This window comes from Pteropus medius, unplaced genomic scaffold (assembly GCF_902729225.1).
Source record: "Pteropus medius unplaced genomic scaffold, Ma_sr-lr_union100, whole genome shotgun sequence".
Lineage (NCBI taxonomy): Eukaryota > Metazoa > Chordata > Mammalia > Chiroptera > Pteropodidae > Pteropus > Pteropus medius.
The window spans coordinates 2,796,621-2,816,671 of NW_024350922.1; the positions used below are offsets into that span (position 1 = coordinate 2,796,621).

At 50.6% G+C, this 20,051-nt stretch overlaps 1 protein-coding gene and 1 long non-coding RNA gene across 8 annotated transcripts; one reads left to right on the top strand and one right to left on the bottom strand.

Annotated features, from left to right (window-relative positions):
- On the top strand, positions 1 to 14,596 carry ZP2 (zona pellucida glycoprotein 2). Of its 6 annotated transcripts, none has more exons than XM_039840266.1 (20): positions 8 to 154; positions 2,187 to 2,327; positions 3,188 to 3,731; positions 3,819 to 3,907; positions 4,725 to 4,808; positions 5,183 to 5,277; positions 6,737 to 6,886; positions 7,662 to 7,703; positions 7,844 to 8,014; positions 8,776 to 8,872; positions 8,961 to 9,142; positions 9,824 to 9,950; positions 10,680 to 10,861; positions 10,953 to 11,044; positions 11,145 to 11,269; positions 11,433 to 11,622; positions 12,771 to 12,906; positions 12,984 to 13,080; positions 13,502 to 13,582; positions 14,418 to 14,596. In XM_039840266.1, the coding sequence occupies exons 3-20, from the start codon at positions 3,565 to 3,567 to the stop codon at positions 14,561 to 14,563; spliced, it is 2,253 nt and encodes a 750-aa protein (XP_039696200.1). In that variant the 5' UTR covers positions 8 to 154; positions 2,187 to 2,327; positions 3,188 to 3,564; the 3' UTR covers positions 14,564 to 14,596. The 6 variants fall into 6 exon arrangements, with proteins under 6 accessions (XP_039696206.1, XP_039696200.1, XP_039696204.1 ...); XM_039840270.1 differs by having other exon boundaries at positions 7,850 to 8,014; XM_039840267.1 differs by having other exon boundaries at positions 3,340 to 3,731.
- LOC120584563 (uncharacterized) lies at positions 11,581 to 18,427 on the bottom strand. Of its 2 annotated transcripts, XR_005648070.1 has the most exons (5): positions 18,131 to 18,427; positions 16,997 to 17,116; positions 15,900 to 16,017; positions 14,277 to 14,527; positions 11,581 to 13,824 (listed from the first exon to the last, which is right to left on the bottom strand). It is a non-coding gene; the product is annotated as an uncharacterized LOC120584563 (long non-coding RNA). The 2 variants fall into 2 exon arrangements; XR_005648069.1 differs by having other exon boundaries at positions 11,581 to 14,527.
- Between the last annotated feature and the right edge of the window lie 1,624 nt (positions 18,428 to 20,051).

Genomic DNA, 20,051 nt, shown 5'->3' on the forward strand with positions numbered 1-20,051 from the left:
CCTTTTTCTAGTTTCTATGAGACTAGCAATAGAAGCTATAGAAGCAGCCTGGAGGGCCACATTATTTAGCTGCAAAGAAAAAAAAAATTTCTTTTCAGCCCAGACCGGAGAGAATGAAATATCCAAACATGACTGTGGATACTTTGAGAACAAGGTAATGTTCTTCGATTCATTCATAAAGGCCACTTTAATTTAGGTACAATTGCATTCATTAGTGCACTGTGAAATAGAATATCATATATAAGCTGAGAGAGAGCTTCTCGAAGATGGGTTTATAGTGGAACGCTAAGTGCCAATCAAACAAGGAGTCTGGTACTAGATGAAGATGATGATGATAAAGATAATCATGAGGAGAAGGAGAGTGATAAGGATGAGGAAGGAAGCAAACGAGAATTAGGACAGAGCAATTGGGGGGCAGAGAAAAAGGGTCGGGATGAAGGACAAGGAGCAGAAGGAAATTTCTTGACTCCAGCGATACTTACAACTTAGACTTGAACCCTCCTGTGAAATGGTAAAACACCTGAGCTTTTTTTTTTAATGGTAAAAATCCTGACACCCTGTGGCATTTCCTTGGCAAAACTTCTTCCTTGAAAGAAGAATGGATGCGGAGGGGGAGGGGTGGCAGAAGCAAACCCATCGGAACTTGCACATCTTCCTTACCCCAGCCCTTCAAGACGAGGTTGAACTTGGAGCTAGAAGACCTGGAGTCCAAATGATCTGGGGCAAGTTACTCCAGCTATTTGAGTCTCTATTTCTTTGTGGATGAAGCTGGGGGATGATGCTCATGACCATATCAGCATCACCTAAACTTACGGTAGTAAAGATGAAATGACATAAAATTCCTTATAAACCGAAAAGTATGATTTTATGAACTGGAAAAAAGTAGTGTAATCGTGGCTTAGTTCGCAGACAGAGACTGTAGCTCGGTAGTTGGTCTATTGTCTAATTCCCCAAAGTCCAAAGAAAGCAAAATTGGTGGCAGATGATGAAGGCAGAGATTAATGAAAACAACTGATGCGTATTTGCATGTAAGGTAGATACTAACTCCTTGCGAGGAGTCTGGATCATTGTGGATCCATCGAGTGTATGTTTCGACTGTGCTGGAGTTTAAGAATGACGAACTGCTGTTCGTAAGAATTGCGTTTCAGAAAGTAGGGAGGGCACTTGGCCCAGTGAGGCAACGACCCTGCATTGCCGTGGTGGATGACACCCTAAAACTCCCTTCGAGTAGTGCCTGGTGTGGTCAGCAGGTGAGAAGTGGCCTCACGACTCTCCTGATGCCAGCACATTCAGAGAAGGGGAGAAGGAACACTTCCTAGTCACCTCCTAGTCGTAAATGAGTTACCTTAAAAAAAAAAGGCTTGTTGAAGAGAATGTGGCAAACATGCATTTGAAAGAGATCCCGCTGTTCGCTTAGTAAAACATTAAGGATCTATCGTTTCTGTAAAGGTTTTAGTTTTTCCTAACTGGTGACATGAGACACCATCTCATTACGAAACAGCCATTTCTTCCGCGATCTCAAAGCCGGCTGCACTGAACACACTTGTAGCCTTGTGGACTTATGCAGGTTGGTCTGATGGGCCTGGAGCCACTTGTTCAGTGACTGTCCCACGCATGGCATGGGCTGGGCCAGGTGAGGCAAGTGAAATTAATCTCTGGTGCACTACCGCCTTCACCAGCTTATCCCCATGTGGCCCCCCCTCAATCCGAGCCCCCAGCTCGGGGCCTCTGTGCGGCCCCTTAACCTGCAGGAAGCCCCCGATCTGGGGCTCTCGCCTGAGCTGCCCTTCCCGAGGCAAGTCCTCATCCTCCAGAGAAAGGACAGTCCTGCAGAGCGAGTCCGAGGGCGGGGCCAGGGAAGGAGGAGAGCCTCGCCCGCCTGTCACCTCTCTGCCACCGTCTTGGCGGGCCCCTCTGAGTCTCATCATAGTCTCAGCCATCGTGGTAACAAATTACCTTCGCGTTTGTAGAGAAGGTGTTGCTTCTTGGAAAATACACTGAGTAGGAGTAACTATTACTGTCCTGCTCCTGCTCAGAATCCACACCTTTTCACCATCTCCACCCCTAAAACCTACTCATCCTGGATTTTGCTCCCTCTCCCCAATTCCACTGGGACATCACCAATTAATTCCCATAAAGAGGTCGCCAAGTGGCAAACACTCATTTTCTCGCCTCCCACCCTCCAGGTATTTCCCGAATCTTCCTCATCAGAAGACTCACCGATGGTGCTTGTTAAACATGCATTCCCCCACGCCCTGCCCCCGGAGAGCCTGATGCAATGGCTTTTGGGTACAACCCAGGATTTTTTGATATCGATGAAACCCCAGGTGATCCCTTCGATGGAGGAAATTGGGAAACGCTGCTTTGCTACTATTACAATGTCACTCCAGACACCTGTTTAACGGGGAATGGCGATTACGCCTCCAATTAGGCCACAAAGACGACACGCAGATCAGGAACGGCAAGTGCCACCTGCCGCTTGCACAGAGTTTGAGCATCTGTTACAGAACATGAGCTGCAGACACCTAGGCGTCTCCAAGAGCAATGAGAGATGCCGAAAAGATATGTCGATTAGGTCTCAGAAAATCCGAGTTCTCAGTCTGGCCCTGACACTCAGTCAAAGCTTGGGCAAGTTGCCTTGCCTGTTTCCCATCTGTAATCTCCCTAGTGCTACACGCTCTGACATTCTTATGTAGATCACTACTCTCTTTGACCCAGAATTTCTACTTCTAGGAATTTATCCTGAGGAACGAGGGAAATGTACAAGAATGTCCATTATATTATTATTTATAATGATAAAAACTCGGCAGCTGTCTTAATGTCGATCATTAGGGAGAGCTTAAATACTGATTCATCTAGATAGAATACTACGTAACCTTAAAATGTCAATGGAAACTTCGTGTTTGATATGGCAGATGTCTATGACGTGGATCGTAGTCAAAGCAGGTTACAAAACATAGCTTAAACTTTGATTCCAGGTGGCGGCTGTTTTGAGTGCATATGGCGTTTGTAGAAAGAAATCCATAAAGTTACATACCTAAATATTAGCAGTGGCGAGATTGTGGGTAACTTTTTCCCTTTTTCTATAGCCTTCTGTAATTGGCTGCGTGTTTGTTTGCTTGTTTGTTTCCCAGTAAGCTTAAAACTTATACTTGGGAGGAAATAATGCTTCATCCATTTTTTAAAGGTAATTTTCCTCGCACGCTGTCAGGGTGCCGTCCACAATAGCCAGGAGACTAGGGGTGACTTAAAGGAAAGATTTGCTGCTTAAAGATGATATGAAAAAGAGATGTTCTTGCCTCAATAAAGCCCGTCACCGTCTTTCCTTCTGCATTGAAGCTGAGGATGCATTTTGTAGAGAGGATGCTAATTTTTCCCAGTCTTATGGAGAAGAACACCACTTCATTCATCTGGAGCCAGTTTCAGGGAACTTGGCTTTCCCGGCGCCCTCAGAGCAGCTGGTGGAACGCGCAAAGGCAGGTGCCAGGAAGGGCCTAACTCTGCTTCCCGCGGGCCTTCCAGAAAGCCTCTCCCTCCCCAGTCCCACGCTCTCAGCTGGAGGGGATGGAGAAAATGCAGGTGTCTCCAATGGGAAGAGGGCGGGGTCCTGTCTGGCTTCCTGCTCTAAAAGCGCAGAGCAGCCGGCCTCTCTACCTGACTGATTTGGTGGTGCCTTGGGCCATGGCGAGCCGGCAGAGAGGAGGTGGTGGGGGTCCCTCAGGCTGCTTCAGGTGAGTAACTTGCGGGCAGAGGGAGGGATGCAATGGCCTTGCCGGCTTAAGCTCACTCATTCTTAACGCCACCCCATCCGCTTCCAGCACCTACTGGCCACTTTCTCTCTTCCTCGCACTTGTGACTTCGGTGAACTCAGTAGACGTTGCTCAGCTGGGGACTTCTGCCTTCTCAGGTAGGCCTCTGGGGTGAGGGAAATGCCCTCGGCATCCTCCGGCAGGTCGTAGCTAAGGGGCCCAGGTGGCCAGGAAGCACACACCTGGGGCCAGACAATCTCCGCTCTCCCTCTTTCTTGCCTTGATCGAGTCACTAGATTTTTCCATTGCTGGCCACACGGGCCACACGGGCTAAACCACAGAGCTCGCAGAAATACCTGCACGCCTTCCTCACCGCCTCGAGCTTGGTGGCATTTAAAGAACAAAAGCCACAACACCACGTCCCCCTCTCTGGCAGCCGTGTCTTCAAACACAAACTCATGCCTAAGGAAATCATCGCCGTAACAGACAAAACCGGCCTGCTCGCTTGAAATGAGGAGTTTTTTAAAACTTTCGCCTGAGCCCGAGGATGCAGTGACAGGCAGAATTTGGCTTTAAAAGTGTCCTTGGGCTTCCCTATGATGTTTTTTTTAAAAACAAACAAGCAAACAAAACATCAAATTGAAGAATCTTTAGAGAAAACTTTCATTCTCTGCTTCTTCAAAGACCCCCCCATCCCCACCTCCATCGGCATCGCTGTCAAGGTCCCCCACCTGGTTCCTGCATGCACCTGTGTCGACCCAACCCCGCCTACCCCTAGCTCCCTGGAAAGCCCCGCCCTGGGCCTTGACTGACACCTTCCTCACAGTTCTTTCCCACCAATTTGTGAGCTTGCCGAGGATGGGGGACGAGCTTCGCCTCTGCTGATTGGCGTCCTCCTCCGGCCCCGCTGCCCGCTCCTGCAGGGACCAGGCCTCCTGTCGTTCAGAGGCCCCTAATGCTTCCTTTGTTCTTCAGGTACTGTCACTTGCCATAAAGACAGAATGACGGTGGAGTTTTCAAGAAATCTTGGCATCAAGAAATGGCATGCGTCTCTGATGGGTAGGTGATGCGTATACTCTCATCCCGGTCTTAACAGAAAGCCCTTGGCGCAAGGCTAGCCCCACTTTTCCAGTGAGCAGAGTACACACACTCTGAAGCAACTGGCCTCCAGTCCCCACGATGCCACAGGGGTGCCTGATTTGCAGTGATGCCACCAAGAGTGGAAGACTTTGTCTTTGTCTTATTTCAGAATTCCCTGGGAAATTTTTAGCTGCAAATCCTAGCATCTCTCAAAGCTTGGCTCATATCTTCTGGTTGGGACAATAAAAAATGAAGTAATTGAAAGACCTTAGGCATGGATTGGTATAGTCTCTTTGGTTGACTATCACTGAAGTGTACTTCTTGGCCATTCCCTGTCTACTCTGCGTCTGTAGATCCCTTTGGTCTTGAAATGCTGAATTGCACTTATGACCTGGACCCAGAAAAGCTCACCCTGAGGGCCCCATATGAGACCTGTACCAGGAGAGTGGTAAGTCGCGGCTCTGACAAGGGACTTGGGAAGGAGTGAGTTCGTAGTCACTAACAGCAACCTGGTAGTTAAGGACACAGGCTTGGGAGTCGAACGGCGGTTCCCAACCTGGGGTGACTTTTTTTTTTGTCTGCCCTGGGGACATTTGGCAATGTTTGGGGACACTTTTGGAGACATCCTCGGTTATCATAGCTGGAGGGGGAGGAGGCCGCTGCTGGCATCTCGTGGGCACTAAGCCAAGGATGCTACTAACTCACTTACATTGCACAGGGTGGCCCCCAGTGACGCAGAATGCTCAGGCCTGAAGTGCCAGTGACGCTGAGGTTGAGAAGCCATGGAGCTGAGGCCTTGGGCTTGAGCCCTGGCTCTGCCACTATCTAGCTGTGACCTTGGGCAAGTCAGCCAACCTTTCTAAGCCTCTGCTTTCCCATTGCAAAATGGGGGTTATGGTACCCTCTCCACATACGATAATCATTATATCCAAAAACTAATGACACAATGGGGGGAGGGCTCAATGGCTCGAGCATGAGCTATTTTGATCTGTGACCCCCGTGGGAAACAGGAAGCTATTTGGGTGCTGGCAGAGAGAACCTCCACGCGTTAGAAACAGGTGCTGGGCACCTAGCAGCAGCTAAGCAACAGTTCTGCCCAATCAAGTTCATTGGGGGCAGTAAAAGCAACCTCTCTAAGCGGAAGTTCTCAAGGTTGATTATGCAAGGAATCAGTTGGAGAACTCGTAAAGTACAGACTTAGTTCATTCAGTTGATGACTTAGTAGGTCTGGGGTACATCCTAGAAAACTGCGCTAAGACCACTTCATCTGATTCTGCAGTGTAGACCTCCGGCGATTACCCTTTTCCCTTCTGGCACAGGCCCTCCCCGTTTCAGGGAAGTTGCATTCCTTTAGGTCAGAGGTCTGCAAACTACACCCAGCCCATGGCGCGTGCGCACATGTGTGTGTGAGATGGTCCTTGAGCTCGGGATGGTTTTGTTTTTAAAGAGTACCCCTTAGAAATAATACATGGCCTATAAAATCTAAAACATCTACTGACACGTAACAGAAAAAGGTAGTCCAACCCTTGCTTTCCACTGAGGTCCCTAAGCCGGGGGAAGTATCAAAGATGGCTCTGCCCAAGGCAGCTACGTAGGTGCTCCGTGAATGACTGCGAGAGGCCCCCACGCGGCCAGGACCATACTATGCAGACACAGGGTAAATTCGAAAAGAAAATAAAAACTGAACTCCAATCCCTGAAGCTCAAGGAACTGCCATTTAAATCCTTTCTGGGATATCGAAAAGGGCTACCGATAGTCTCCTGGTATAGGAATGAGGAATCTTCCAGAACCTGCAGTCCTGGTAACTGCAGGGGTTTTGCCACTCAGCGGGGTCAGATGGTATCCTGGAGATGCCTTTCCCATCGAGGTCCCAGCATTTCTGCTTTTACTATGTTATCTGTACGCAGCTCGGCCAGCACCAGATGACCGTCAGGTTCACGGACACCAGCGCTGCTGTAAGGCCGAAGGCTTCCACGTACCAGGTCAGCTGTCCCGCTGTGCTAGCCGGAGCCCACGAGCACCCGGGGTCCACCCTCTGCGCGGAGGACTTCATGTCTGTGAGTGAGGCAGGCTGGCTGCTGCCCCTGCAGCCGCTGCAGGTGGAGCGCAGGGCGAGGCAGGGCCAGGCTGGGGAGCGGGACCGCAGCCCTGTATCCACTGCCTATCGGTGGCGTGGCTTCGGATCGATTGCTTACGCACACTGAGCCTTGGCTTCCAAGTCTAAGGTGGCGGGCGGGGGGGCAGATAACACTTCCGACATGAGGTGGCCGTCACCTACGTACAGTGCTCAGCGCATCACGCCTGGTGATTGGAGACTTCACTGGTGGCTGCGATCACACTAATAACCACTTGACGAACCAAACACCTGTCACGTGCCAGCCCGGTGCCCGATGCTAGGACACAGTAACGAGTAGAACAGCTCAGTCCCACACGCATGGGTATTATAGTCCAGCACAGCTACCATCGGACATGGACAGATGAAAGAGACGATCACTCCGGGGTATAACAATAGCGGAACTGCACGGTTTGACCGCACACTTGACTATGGACCCAGGAAAGAGCCGTGCGTTTAGGAACCAAGTGTCCGAACTCACAGCGGGAGGGAGCTTAGGTCTTCGATCGCCCTTTGTTCTCAGCTCAGGGGTGAGAGGGCCTGTGAGGGTGCAGGCAGGATTTGCACCTGGTCTCTCTCGTCCCGCCAGAGCCCGCGACCGGGCCTCTTGGCGTGAGAACGACACAGCAGTCGCCCAGGTGTCCTCTGCATACCGTCAGGTGGCATGACGCAAACTCCTCCAAATCGGAGCCTCACAGCATGATTTTTTTCCCTTCCAGTTTACCTTTCAGGTGTCTCCTGGGATGGCGGACGTGAATACGGTACGAAAGCAAGTTTTTAAATTACAGACCTAAGTAAACTTTCTTTCTTTATTAAAATGACATAACCTCAGTCCTGATTAAAACGTTAAATAATGACAACAGTCCTGGGGTCCAGGGGAGTACCAGTTCTCTTTATGCAGCTTCAGGAGCTCCGGTATGAGCTCGGGTGGAGCATCGAGGTCGGTGATGGTGCCAGAGCTCAAACCCTGACGCTTCGCGAGGCCATGACACAAGGATACAGTCTCCTGATAGATGGCCCCAAGATGACCATCCAAGTGTCGTTCAATGCCACCGGAGTGACTCGCTACTCGGTAGGTGTGAATCTTTTTGTACCGTCGCTCGGGCACAGACCGATATTTTAAAATCCAAGCGTGATCTCGACTATGCTTTCAAATTGAGACTACAACTCATTCGACGGGTATCTTAATGCCGACTACGTGCCAAGCTCTGTACTGAGTGCTAAAGATGCAATGGCGACAGAATAGTACTGTCCTTCCTTCAACCTTTTCTCTTCCTCGCAGACCTAAAGCTAGTACGTAATGTAGAGCTGGGGCGCTGTTAATGTCCTCTATGGACCACGGTGTTCAGTTTGTTATCATTGTCCTATGTGGGTCTTACAGTAGGCATTAGTGCTTTTTAGACTGACAATCAAGATCCACTGTCAAATGCGCCAAAGTACATAGACAAGTCTTGGCACCCAAGTGATCAAAATGTCAGCCGTTTTCATAAGAACAGTCCTGTTACGCACTGAGTGTAAACAGATGTAAACATTCTCTCTGAATGATAGCATAAAATAGCCATAAAACACGAGCAGTTTTGCTCATATCTGCCCAGAAATGATCAGTTACAGGTCACAACAGACAACCCCAGCTTGCCAGGTGTTATGAAGACAAGATTTTAAAACTAGAGCACTGAGCCTAATGATCATCAGACAAAATGCCTACATTATATTTGGGCCAAGATGGTGCCCAGTACTTGAGTATGTGCTTTCCTGACGATTCTTCTAACCTTGTTTAGAAATTCAATTACACTTATGTCTTTTCAAATGCCTCTCCCTCCACACCAACCCCAGCAAGGGAATAACCATCTCTACACGGTGCCTCTGAAGCTTATCCATGTAATTCTTGGACAAAAGACCATCTTATCATCCCAAGTGACTTGTATGTCAGGTAAGGCCCCAAGAAGGGGCAAGTCGTGGGAGCCATTGTTCCGGGGGCTTAATTATGCTGACCACGGGTGTGCTGTCAACCTTTCTAGGTCCTGTGACCTGTAATGCCACACATATGACTCTCACCATACCAGAGTTTCCTGGGAAGTTAAAATCCGTGAGCTTCGAAAACCGGAACATTCCCGTGAGCCAGCTGCACAAGAATGGGGTTGACGTAGAAGCAAGAAATGGCTTGAAACTGCACTTCAGCAAAATTCTTCTGAAAATGAAAGTATGTCCCATTATCTGCTGCTGAGCCTTGTGAAAGCCTGACTTGAAGCATAGTCGTTTAGGTCATCCCCATACAGCCGAGGACTTGTCCGTACGTTTTAACTGCCAGTGTAATAGATCCAAACTTTGGAGGGCCTCATGCGATCACTTTGCATCGGTGAATTCCCTAGTAACTGAAATTCACTTGCAAACACCAAGCCTCTTTAACCTCTGCAGTGGAAGCTTTCCTAAGTCTTCCTCAGCTCACCGAATAGCACAAACTGTTTCTGAGTTTCTAATGATAAATCTCTCATGTGCTACTAAAAACAAGACAACTTGATCCAAACAACCGCCAGGGACAGACACCAGGGAGTAGTCTTGTGTCAGGGTATACGTGTTTTGCAATGACATAACATTTGTAGAGTCCTCTTGTCTCAAACCTGGCTCGGCAGGGAGCTCTGCTCCCCTTCGGAACCAGATCTGTTCATTCAAGCTCTCTGCCGTGCTGGGTGCCGAAGGGCACGAGATTAAAGCACTAGGTTTCCTGCCTAGCGCAGCATGCTGATCTGCAGGGCTGACCGGGGTCTCTCTCGTCTGGGCTTAAAGGGAATCCAGGTCAAGTCTGGAGCGCACCCTGCCGCGTTCCGTGTACTTCCTTCCTGCCCGCCGCTGGGTGCTAACCGGCATGATTCTCTCGTTCCAGTTCTCGGAAAAATGCCTACCCTACCAGTTCTACTTAGCTTCACTCCAGCTGACCTTTTTCTTTCAACGGGAGATAGCATCCATGGTGCTCTTTCCTGAGTGTCTCTGCGAGTCACCAGTTACCATAGGTAAGGACCCCTTTGAAAAAAATGGTTTCTGCATTGTTTTTCCCTTAGCCTTCCTTGTGCACGTGGTAGATGGAAGTCCACTTCAAGGACACCAAAGACTAGTCAGATCAGAAACTGCCCAGCCGCTATAATAAGGCCCTAAGGAAGACGACATTTCCAAAAGACATAAGCAGGTAGACATCACTACAACGGTTTCATGTTTAACCTGGATACATTTCGTGTTAGGAGCCTGAGCTCCGCCCCCCCATCTACATCTACTTTAAATCTGTAACGAGAGAGACTACAAAAATTTAAGATTCCCCCCAAACTCCTGCCGATTCCTCAAAAAATAGAGTGGGTATCTCTCGTTCGGTATTGCCTCGGCCCTTGAGATTTTGTTGTTCACTGATCTGTATCAGGTCAGGACAAATAAGAGAAATTAGTTCCTGCCTCAATTTCTCCCTCAAACACTCAGGATTTGAGTCTTGAAAGAAAGGACATAGAGATACAAGGCGCTACACTTCGAGCCATGAATAATCGGACTCTTATATCACTTTGGTCCCTCATCAGGCTCTTTCCAGGGGTCCCTAATGCACACGGCGTTTCTTCCCGCAGCTCTGCTCCCTCTTCCTTTGGCCGAAAAATCCTTCTGTTCACACAGAGCAGCCTCACTGCTCTCCAGACACCTGCTGTCTCCCCTTGTCACTCGAGCTACTTATCAAGGTATTTTTCACCACTGTCTGATCCCAGGTAAGCTGTGTACTCGGGATGGGTTCATGGACATCCAAGTCTACAGCCACCAAACGAGACCAGCCCTGGACTTGAACACCCTCAGGCTCAGGGACGCGTCCTGCCGGCCTGCCTTCGAAGCCGCATCTCCGGGGCCGGCGCGGTTCCACATACCCCTGAATGGATGTGGGACGAGACACGAGGTTAGTGCCGGCACAGCAGACGGCAAGACGGCGAGGCTTAGCTTCGAGGTAACTGGTAAACCACTCTCTCTAACCTTTCTCCGACTTGAAGGTCAAGGATGACAAAATCATCTATGAAAATGAAATACACGCTCTCTGGGAAGATCTTCCTCCAAGCACGATTTCCAGAGATAGCGAATTCAGGTGTGATACGATCACTGCTTGACTTTCAGGCTCCAGATTAAATCTAAGCAGTCTTTTAACCTAAAATTCTCTGTATCCCCACGTCCAACGACTCTTACAGAATGACGGTGAAGTGCTCTTACAGCTGGGATGACGTACTAACAAATAGCAGTGTCCGAAGCGTCCCCCCTCCAGGGGCCTTAGTGAAGCCGGGTCCACTTGCCCTGAGCCTGCAGACCTACCCAGGTGAGACATCTCGACCTACGAAATCTGCTTAAATATTTCCGGGAGTTCTGCCCTAAAAGGAACATTTCGATGCTGCCAGACCAATGGAGTTGGCAGTGATGCTTAAGCTCCCGCTGGGACCTTCAGGAACTTCCGTCCTGAAGAGGTTTCTCTTCCATTTCAGATAACTCCTACCTGCGACCTTACGCGGACAAGGAGTACCCTGTGGTGAGATACCTCCGCCAGCCCATCTACCTGGAAGTGAGGGTCCTAAATAGGACGGACCCCAACATCAAGCTGGTCTTGGACATCTGCTGGGCAACGCCCACCAGGGACCCGGCCTCTCTCCCCCGCTGGAATGTCATCGTGGATGGGTAGGTGTTCTCCACGCATAAGGTAGCCCGGCCGATCCATCAAATGGCCAGTGAAGAGACCATGAAACCCTCTTGAGCTCTGGAAGAACACTGTCACAAAGGCCCCGATTTTGTTCTGGCTTCTCAGGAACCAGGTGCCTTGTAAGGTGCCTCTTGCTTTCCGATGGGAAAACAGTGGGAATCTAAAACAATGAGATGTTTCCAAGGAAGTCTGGCTCTGATATCCTCCATCTGGAGAGAAAATAGAGCTCAGGTTTCCATTTATTGACTAGCTAGGTGGGCCACGTGATTTTGACCCTCATCATTCCATAAGACACTAGCCACCTCACTTCATGAGGAAGAAACCCAAGCTGGCTGCCTAAAGAACTAGCCCCAAAGTGATACCCGGTGAACGGCGGGACCGGAAGCCCGGTGGGCTCTGGGCCTGCGCGCCGCAGTCCTCCGGCTGACTGCGCGCACGCATGCGTGGTTTGTCCTCTCGGCTCTGCCTGCAGGGCTCTGGGCCTAGATGGGACTGTACCTCGTCTTCCTCAGAGCTGTCATCTGTTGCTAAGCTTTTAGCCTTCAGGTACACGCCTGCCCCAAGACCACGTGTGGCCAGTGCCTCGTGCAGCTCCTCCACTCCATGTGTCCCCTTCTCCATGACGTTCCCCGCCCCCGGCCCTCTCAGCCTGGTCTAAGTCTCATTAGTAACAACCACCTAACATACTACTTCCTTTAGAGCTGTCAACCCCTGCTAGCATCTAAGATACAGCATGACAGGAGGTCTCTATTTCTTTCTTTCTTTTGTTTTTTTTTGTCTCTGACATATACTTAACTGCCTGGGACATAAGAGGTACTCAGAGTAGTAAGAAGAAATAAGCCAGTAGCATCTGAAGACACACATACAAAAGTTGTAGCTCTTGATGAATTTAGCCAGCATACAAATAGGTACTTAAATCGTATGAATGCAATTGTAACAATCGGGGAAAAAACTTATATGTACGACTTGTGACTTCATGAATATTATTGGAGAAGCCAAGTCAGAAATCTATGAAAAGGTCCAGCAATAGTCCTGAGGGTGCTGCACGTGACTGAATCTGGGCAAACACGGGCTCGGACTCTGGGGCGAGTGTGGCTGACGCCCTCCCTGGTCTGTGTCCCCCTAGCTGTGAGTACAACCTGGACAGCACCCGAACCACGTTCCATGCCGTGGGCCCCTCCGTGGCCTTCCCCAGCCACTACCGGCGGTTCGACGTGAAGACCTTTGCGTTCCTCTCGGAGGCCCGAGCGCCCTCCAGCCTGGTAAGCGATCGACAAGTCGCCTGCGCCCGGTCGCGTGTGAGTGCGCAGCGTCCACCTGACTGTCCCTCCGTCCGCAGGTCCACTTCCACTGCAGCGCCCTGATCTGCAACCAGCTTTCTCCTGATTCCCCACTGTGTTCTCTGACTTGCCCTGTGTCATCTAGAAGCAGGCGAGGTAAAAACGTCAAGTCCTCGTGACCGTGAGTTTACTCGGAACAAGCCTCATTCTTCCAAACTGAAATAGGGATGAGAGCCTCCTTCCCTACCCAGTCCCCAGAGCCCCAGAGACCTTCGCCCAGGCCGCCCTGCCTAGAGTCTGACGCGGGCAGGCTGGGGGGCAGTCCTGGAGACACCTTCCATCTTTTGCAGACTTAACTCCAAAACGTTGCTCTTCCTGAGTCTACGTAGACTCGGAACTTAAGATTCTCTGAATATTCTTTGGGGCCTCATCCTGTCCCTATAGTACGGTGCACGCTCTGTCCTGCAAAGGCAGGAGGAACAGGGTTGCCATGGAGATCTGCTCGAGGAAGTCCATGGACACACCTTTTGCCAAGACTCCCTTATTGCGGAGGTCAAACCTTATGACCTGTCTCCAGCCGCAGGGGCCACTGTGGAAGAGAAAACGGTCAGCCTCCCGGGACCCATTCTCCTGTTGCCGGACGGCTCTTCGGTCAGAGGTACGGATTTAAAGCCCGGGGTACTTCACGGACTGAAGTTCACGGCTTTGTGTCAAATGTAATTATGCATAAATAACACACGCTCATCACAAACCTGGACAAGCAGAAAGGACGGCCTCTCTTCCTAGGGCCAGCTGCGGCTGAGACTCTGGTGCGTCCTTCTCCAGACCCCCTTTCAACACAAGTGGGATCGTGTGTCCTGTCACTTGCCCTTTTAAACACGTGGTTTAGCCAACTTCTGTCTGTATAGAGATCAACCTCGCTGTTAACAGCTAAATAGGGTTCCATCTAGGTCTTCTAGTTTTGGCCCTGAGGCCACGCTGGAACCCTCATGTGAGAACGTCAGGATCTGTCTCTAGAGGGAGGACCGATAGGTCAGAAGGCCGGTGCCTCGCTGCCCCCAATCTTAACTTTTTCCTCTGACTATCTGATAACCTCATCCCAGATGGTCTTAATTTGGGGCCTAGAATTTGAAATTAAGCTGTCTTAAACCCTCACCTACTGACCCGCAAGAGATCACACCCTCGGGACAGCTAACCACATGTGTGGGTGCCAGGATGCTGAGTTAAACAGGCTGAGGCTGTAAGGTACTTTCCAGGTGTCAGAAACTGACTTTAGGTCAGTAAAAGCAAGTGGGGCGCGGGATGGCGGGGAGCCCGGGAGGGGGAGGTCGGCTCACAGGGTAAGACTGTACCCAGATGTGAACTCCCCAAAAGAGTCTTTTCAGGCCTCGTTTCCCTCTTTCTCTGGGGAGCCTTTGATGTAAAACTTCAGCTTCAACTGATGCTTATGATTTAAATGTGACCTTAAGACCTGCCCGTCTGCTTCCTTCCAGACGTCGTCCGCTCCGAAGGGCACGGGACCGCTGGATACGCCGCTTTCTACGTCACGGCCGCCGTGCTGGCCCTGGCAGGTGTCGCGGCGTCTCTAGGCCTCACTCATTACCTGTGCAAGAAAAGAACCGTGATGGTAAATCACTGACTGGATTTTCGAATAAAGCGGTTGAAGTGAGCCTCTTGCTTCTGTGTCATTAAGACTGAAGTTCAAGGACTGTTTCCTGCGGCCTTTCCTCTTTAGAGTGAACCTGGCACCTTCCCACCACCCTCGGGGCGGGCTTTGGTCTGTGGATGTGGATAAGGAAATTTATGACTTCCTTGTTTCCTGTCACTTAGCGTTTGATGACACTAGCAGTGCCACAGAATTCAGTCTGCAGTGGGGCTCAGCTATGGCCCACCCCTGGGGCTGTGTAGGTGACACCAATGCTTTTTTCCCCGTTATTTACAAGATGGGGAGGGGGCAAGAAGCCCCCCTAATTGTTAGCATAATTTCCCTTCTCTGTAGAGGGGAGGAAACGGGTCTTCCTGAGGCAGTGATCTAGTATCCTTCTTAGGAACTACCTCCCAGCTCAGGTTACTTTCAAGTAAGTAGACAGCTTTTCCTGAGAACTTAGGGATTGAGTCTCCGGGCTCCGTGGACTCCTTCCCACTCCTACACTTGCTCACTACCTCCTCCTGAGACTTCGCCGAGGGTGCCCCATCCTGTGCTGGGCTACAAGTCTATGCTGTCAAGTCTGTGTCCGCTTCATGCTGTAGCCCTAACGGACCACATTCAAGATATCTCACATAAAACAAATTCACTCGCGTCCTGCAACTAGAACAGCTCTGGATCTAAACCGGAGCTTTCGCTAGGACCAAAAGTTGTGAAGTGTTTAAATCTCTACGTGGCAGGGAGGTGAAGATAGATAGAAATATGGAAGTCTTCAGTGCTGGGGATTCTTTTCAGCCCTCAACCGTGAGTGGTCATACTCGTGGGTTTTTCAAAATCTAACCCTCTTGACGAAAGAAGTGTGTGTCTACTTGGTCATCGTGTGACACTGCAGGGTTTTAATATTGGATCCTTTGGCCTTATCTTCCAGCATGGCCTTTCTTTCCAAATCTTTTTGTTGGATTTATGTGGTAACACTGAACCCTGATGGGGGGAGGGAAACAACTACATTTACACTGTGTGAAAGGTCTGGTCTTTCCAGAGTCAGGGTCAAAAGTTCAAGTCGTCTCAAGTTCAAGGCCATTCTCTGGGTGTTGCTTTGTGAGAGAATGAGGCATTCTGCTAAAGATGCAGCAAGAAATGGCCTTGTAGTCACATAGGAAAGTCTGAATCCGTGTTAGCGTTATATGCTAGCGCCAGAAACACCGCATCTGCTGTTCATCTTAAAATGGAATTTAGAGAAATGTTGGCCCTCAATCGGCTTTCTGGCTATGCAGTAGCCCGGTCATGACCCGCCCCCCCATCCCGATTCCCACCAATCGAATGCTCTTACCTTTCCATGGCCCCGAATGGATTTTGCAGATGAGTCTCGATATGGGGACACTATCCACGTGGGCTCATTCACGAGGGTCCTTCTAAAACAGGCAGGAGGCTCAGGGTCAAAGAGGTCCCTGTGGAAGCAGAAGTCACAGCGATGGGTCCACAAGCCAGTGGATGCAGACAGCATCTGACAGCTGGGGAAGCAAGGATGTGGGCTCTGCCCCGGCTCCTCCAGAAGGCGCACAGACAGCTCTGCTGCTGCAGTTTGGACTTCTGACTTCCAGAATTGTAAAATAATCTTTTTTTTTTTTAAGCCTGTAGATGTGTTCTTTGTTACAGTAGCAGTAGAAAGCTGATACGCCCTCTACCGGGTCACCACCCACAACTTGCAAAACACTTGCTAGAAACACTCATTTGACAGATGAGCATCTTGAGCCCCGGTCTCATCTACGAGTTGGTCTGTTTGTGTAGAGTCACAGGTCGGGATCGGGGTGACCTGGACCCCAAGGCTGCCCCACAGTGAGACCCGGTTCTGATGTGTTTGCCACAAACGCTGAGCCAGAACTCAGAGCGACAAGCCGAGCTGACTGTGGAGCAGCTGCTGGTGTGAACACTAGTTGCCATGGTCACCTGGGGCAAATACAAGGCACATTGATTAAAGGCGTGTTCTCAACTTCTAGGGTACCCGGGGGAGGCAGCCTGATCGGCAGAGAGGAACCGTGTGGGAGGAGGCTGAGCTCCAATGCTACCTCCTCACTCAGAATAGGGTGCAAGCTCCCTCATTAGGATTAATAGCCAAATTTCTCTGAACCAAAAATAAGAATAGCTTTTGCTAAATTTGTTTCACTTTGGCTCCCTCAGGACCCAAGAGGTCCAGATTCTGATTCTGTTCAGCCTTGAATTCTCACTGGTACTTCTGCAAGGAAAGTGATTTGCCCCAAAATGTAGCTCAAAGAAGCTTGATTCAAAGGAGCTGGTGGTGCTTACTTCTCACCAGACTTAGGGACCCTGCTCGCACCCTCCCTTCGGGGTCAGAGGGGCAGGGAAAGTGTCATGAGGCCAGCAGCGGGCGCCGGAGGCCTGGGTTCCAGCCTGGCACTGCAGACTTACAGCGTGGCCCAGAGTCAGCAGTTGTCCCTCTCTGGGCCTCAGGTGTGTCATCCGCAGGAGAAGACTGGCCAGGGCATCTATCACCTTGCCACTCGAAATGTGGTCCATGGAAGGTTTCACCTGGGAGTTGGTAAACAGTGCAGAAACTCAGGTCCTGCTCCAGACCTATGGATGCAGAATCTGCCTCCGACCACCCCACGTATGTATGCACAAGTCAAAGAAACTTTCCAGCTCAGGGCTGTGGCTGCAGCCCGAGCAGCTTATCGCCCCGGCAGCTTATCGCCCGGACGTGAGCGCCCTCTGCTGGCTCAGAAATGAAGCACTTTCTCTAGGAAGCTGGCGTTCCATTTCCTTCTGCTGGCTTCCCAAGGTTTCCGAATGAAGCTGGAAGCTCCGGCACCTACCGTGGGGCGCAGGACTGGAGAACGTGCACCCGGCCTTGAGTTTTGGAAAGCCAGTCCACATCTCCAGCCTGGAAGGGCCTCTCCCTCCCAATGTCCCCACAGTCTACTCTCCCGACGTCTCATCCTTGTCACTTCTGCTTTAATGAAAGGCAGCAGAGAGTGGGGGGAACAGGCCGGTGACAAGGTTCTCGTGGCTTAGTCACGAGCCAGCTCTGGGACCTTTGGCAGATGACTTGCTATTAGCCCCATTTCCTCTTCTGCCAGTTGAAAGTCGGGCACGCAGGTGACAACGGCAGGACCTCTCAGGACCATTATAAAAGGTCAGGGGTGGCAAGGGATGGGGAAGCTTTTTGAAAACCTGACCTATCTCACAAATGCGTTTTCATGATACACTAGGAGAACTGGCTGCTCTGGCGCACATCTGGCCACGCCCAGCCCCCAGACCCCCCACCCCAGTCCAGCGCTGCTGTTGCTCGGCCTGGGGCTCTGAATTCTCACTATTTGTCTAGATGAGGGTTTCCCGTCCTCGGAACTGTTGACATTTGGGCCTGGATCATTCTTCGCTGTAGGGGGCCGTCCTGTGCATTGCAGGACGTCGAGCAGCATCCCTGGCCTCGACCCGCTGGATGCCAGCAGCACCCCTCACCCAAACACACACAGCGGTGACGATGGAGAATGCCTCCAGACACGGCCAGATATCCCCGGGGCAGAGGAGGGGTGGCGACATCACCTCCAGTTGAGACCTGCTGTGGATCTAGTCTCCTCGGTCTTTCCAGTCAACAGTAAACATTATCCAGAGGCTTCTACGTACAACATTCTGGGCCGCCTGAAAGAAAAGACACAGACACTGTTTCCGGCCCCAGAGCACAGGCTGAGACAGGGCGGAGGGGCGGGGAGGCCAGATAGATATACGGGGAGTAATGGCAAACACGACACAACCTGGTCAAGAAAAGCTTCAATTGTTCTAACGTTTCGTAGTACTTTCATAATTTAGAGATCATGGGCCTCAATCTCTCGACGACCTGGGTTCTCGTTACAGATGGAAGACATCGAAGCGCAGGCAGGTTGTCGTCACCCCGCTCATTATGCTTGGCCCTCAAGGGCTGTGGGTGCAGAGACGGTGCGCGCGAGCCAGCCGGCTGGGGCGTGGAAGGTGGGGCGTTTGGAATGAGAGGCGCGGTGACAGATGTGGCAGCATCCGTGGTTTTCAACGTTCCCACCAAACACGATGGATAATATTCACTACAGCGACGTATGCGAGAGGCGTTCCAGATTTGCACATCATCCCCACCTCCTTACTTTCTTCCAGGGAGACAAAGAAAACGCTTGGATAATTCATAACTGCAGCGACTCACCGAATCACTCAGGGTGTGTATGTGTGTGTGTGCGCGCTCACGTTTGCTCAGGGCGCGCGTGTGCGCGCACACACGTGTGTTGTGGGGGTTGCTGTGGCACAGGTAAGACAATGCAAGTTATTCTCAAGTTCCACCCCCTTTCTCCAGAGCTCTACCTCTCCTCTCCTGCCAGAGGATGCACAACAAGCCCCAAAGGCAGGAGGAGGCGTTAACACTCAGCAGCTCGCTAGTTACAAGGATGGGCTTGCAGTCGGGCAGATTGGGGCTGAAATCCCACCTCTGCTTCTGGGCGCCCTCTCAACCTTAAAGTTTCCTCATCTCTAAAATGCTTGGCAGCGAAAACTGGCTGGAAATGCATACGGATGTGTCTAGGGTTTAAATAGCACCGGGCACGTGGCAAATGCTCAAAACAAACACGTAGACATACTGATCATTTAATATTCAACCCTATTAAAAAAGTTACAGTTGTCATGCTCTGAAGATCCATTGTCTTTCCAAATGAGCCACACATTAAACTGCGTCTGAAAGACTAATGATAGATAACCGGTGAGTCTTAACATTTCCTCTTGGCATGTCTACCGAGAGGCCTTTTACATGCTCCTGTGCCACTCGGCTTTAAGTGATGGTGCACCACGCATTCTGACAACTGTTCTTCCTGGGCCCATTCTGTGGCAGGCACTGTGCTGGGTTCTGGACATAATTTTACTTCATTTGATCAGCAAAGGCCTTAGACCGCAGGCAGTGTGATGGACAGAGTCCAACCTGCAAGGCTTTCATTTAGATGCACACTTCTTGGCTGAATCATGTGAGACATTTAAACTCTGAACCTTAGTTTCACCTCTCAGGTCCAGAGTGATGGAATATGAAATGTGAGAAGCCAGCAGAGGCGGCTTGGGATGGGTCTTACCCACGAGAAAGAAAGAGGTGGTACTGTAAGTGTGATGGGAAAGCACCTTACACTTTGCAGTTTGAAGCTGGACGTTGGCGTGATCGGAACCACATTTTGGAACGATCTCTTGGCCGCTGTCAGGTGAGCACTCCGTGAGCAGGCTGGGCGAAGCTCTCAGCCCTGAAAACAGCCCCAAGTCTTGCATCCCCAGCCTGGACCTACGCTTCTAAGTCACCTGTCTTCTTGACACATCTTCTCAGTGTCAAAGTGGCATCTCTGACTTAATATGAGCAGAGCAGGTTTTGAATTTTCACGCAGCCCCTCTCTCAGAAAATAGTGTCACTCTCTACCCACTGGCTCGAGTTAAAAATTTAGGTGCCATCCTTGTGCTCCCCCTTTTCCTTCAC

Coding starts and splice junctions, on each gene's coding strand:
- ZP2 (XM_039840266.1), top strand. CDS start 3,565: ATGGAGAAAATGCAGGTGTCTCCAATGGGAAGAGGGCGGGGTCCTGTC. Junction 9,951..10,679: donor CGAGTCACCAGTTACCATAG/GTAAGGACCCCT, acceptor GTCTGATCCCAG/GTAAGCTGTGTACTCGGGAT. Junction 10,862..10,952: donor GATGTGGGACGAGACACGAG/GTTAGTGCCGGC, acceptor TCCGACTTGAAG/GTCAAGGATGACAAAATCAT.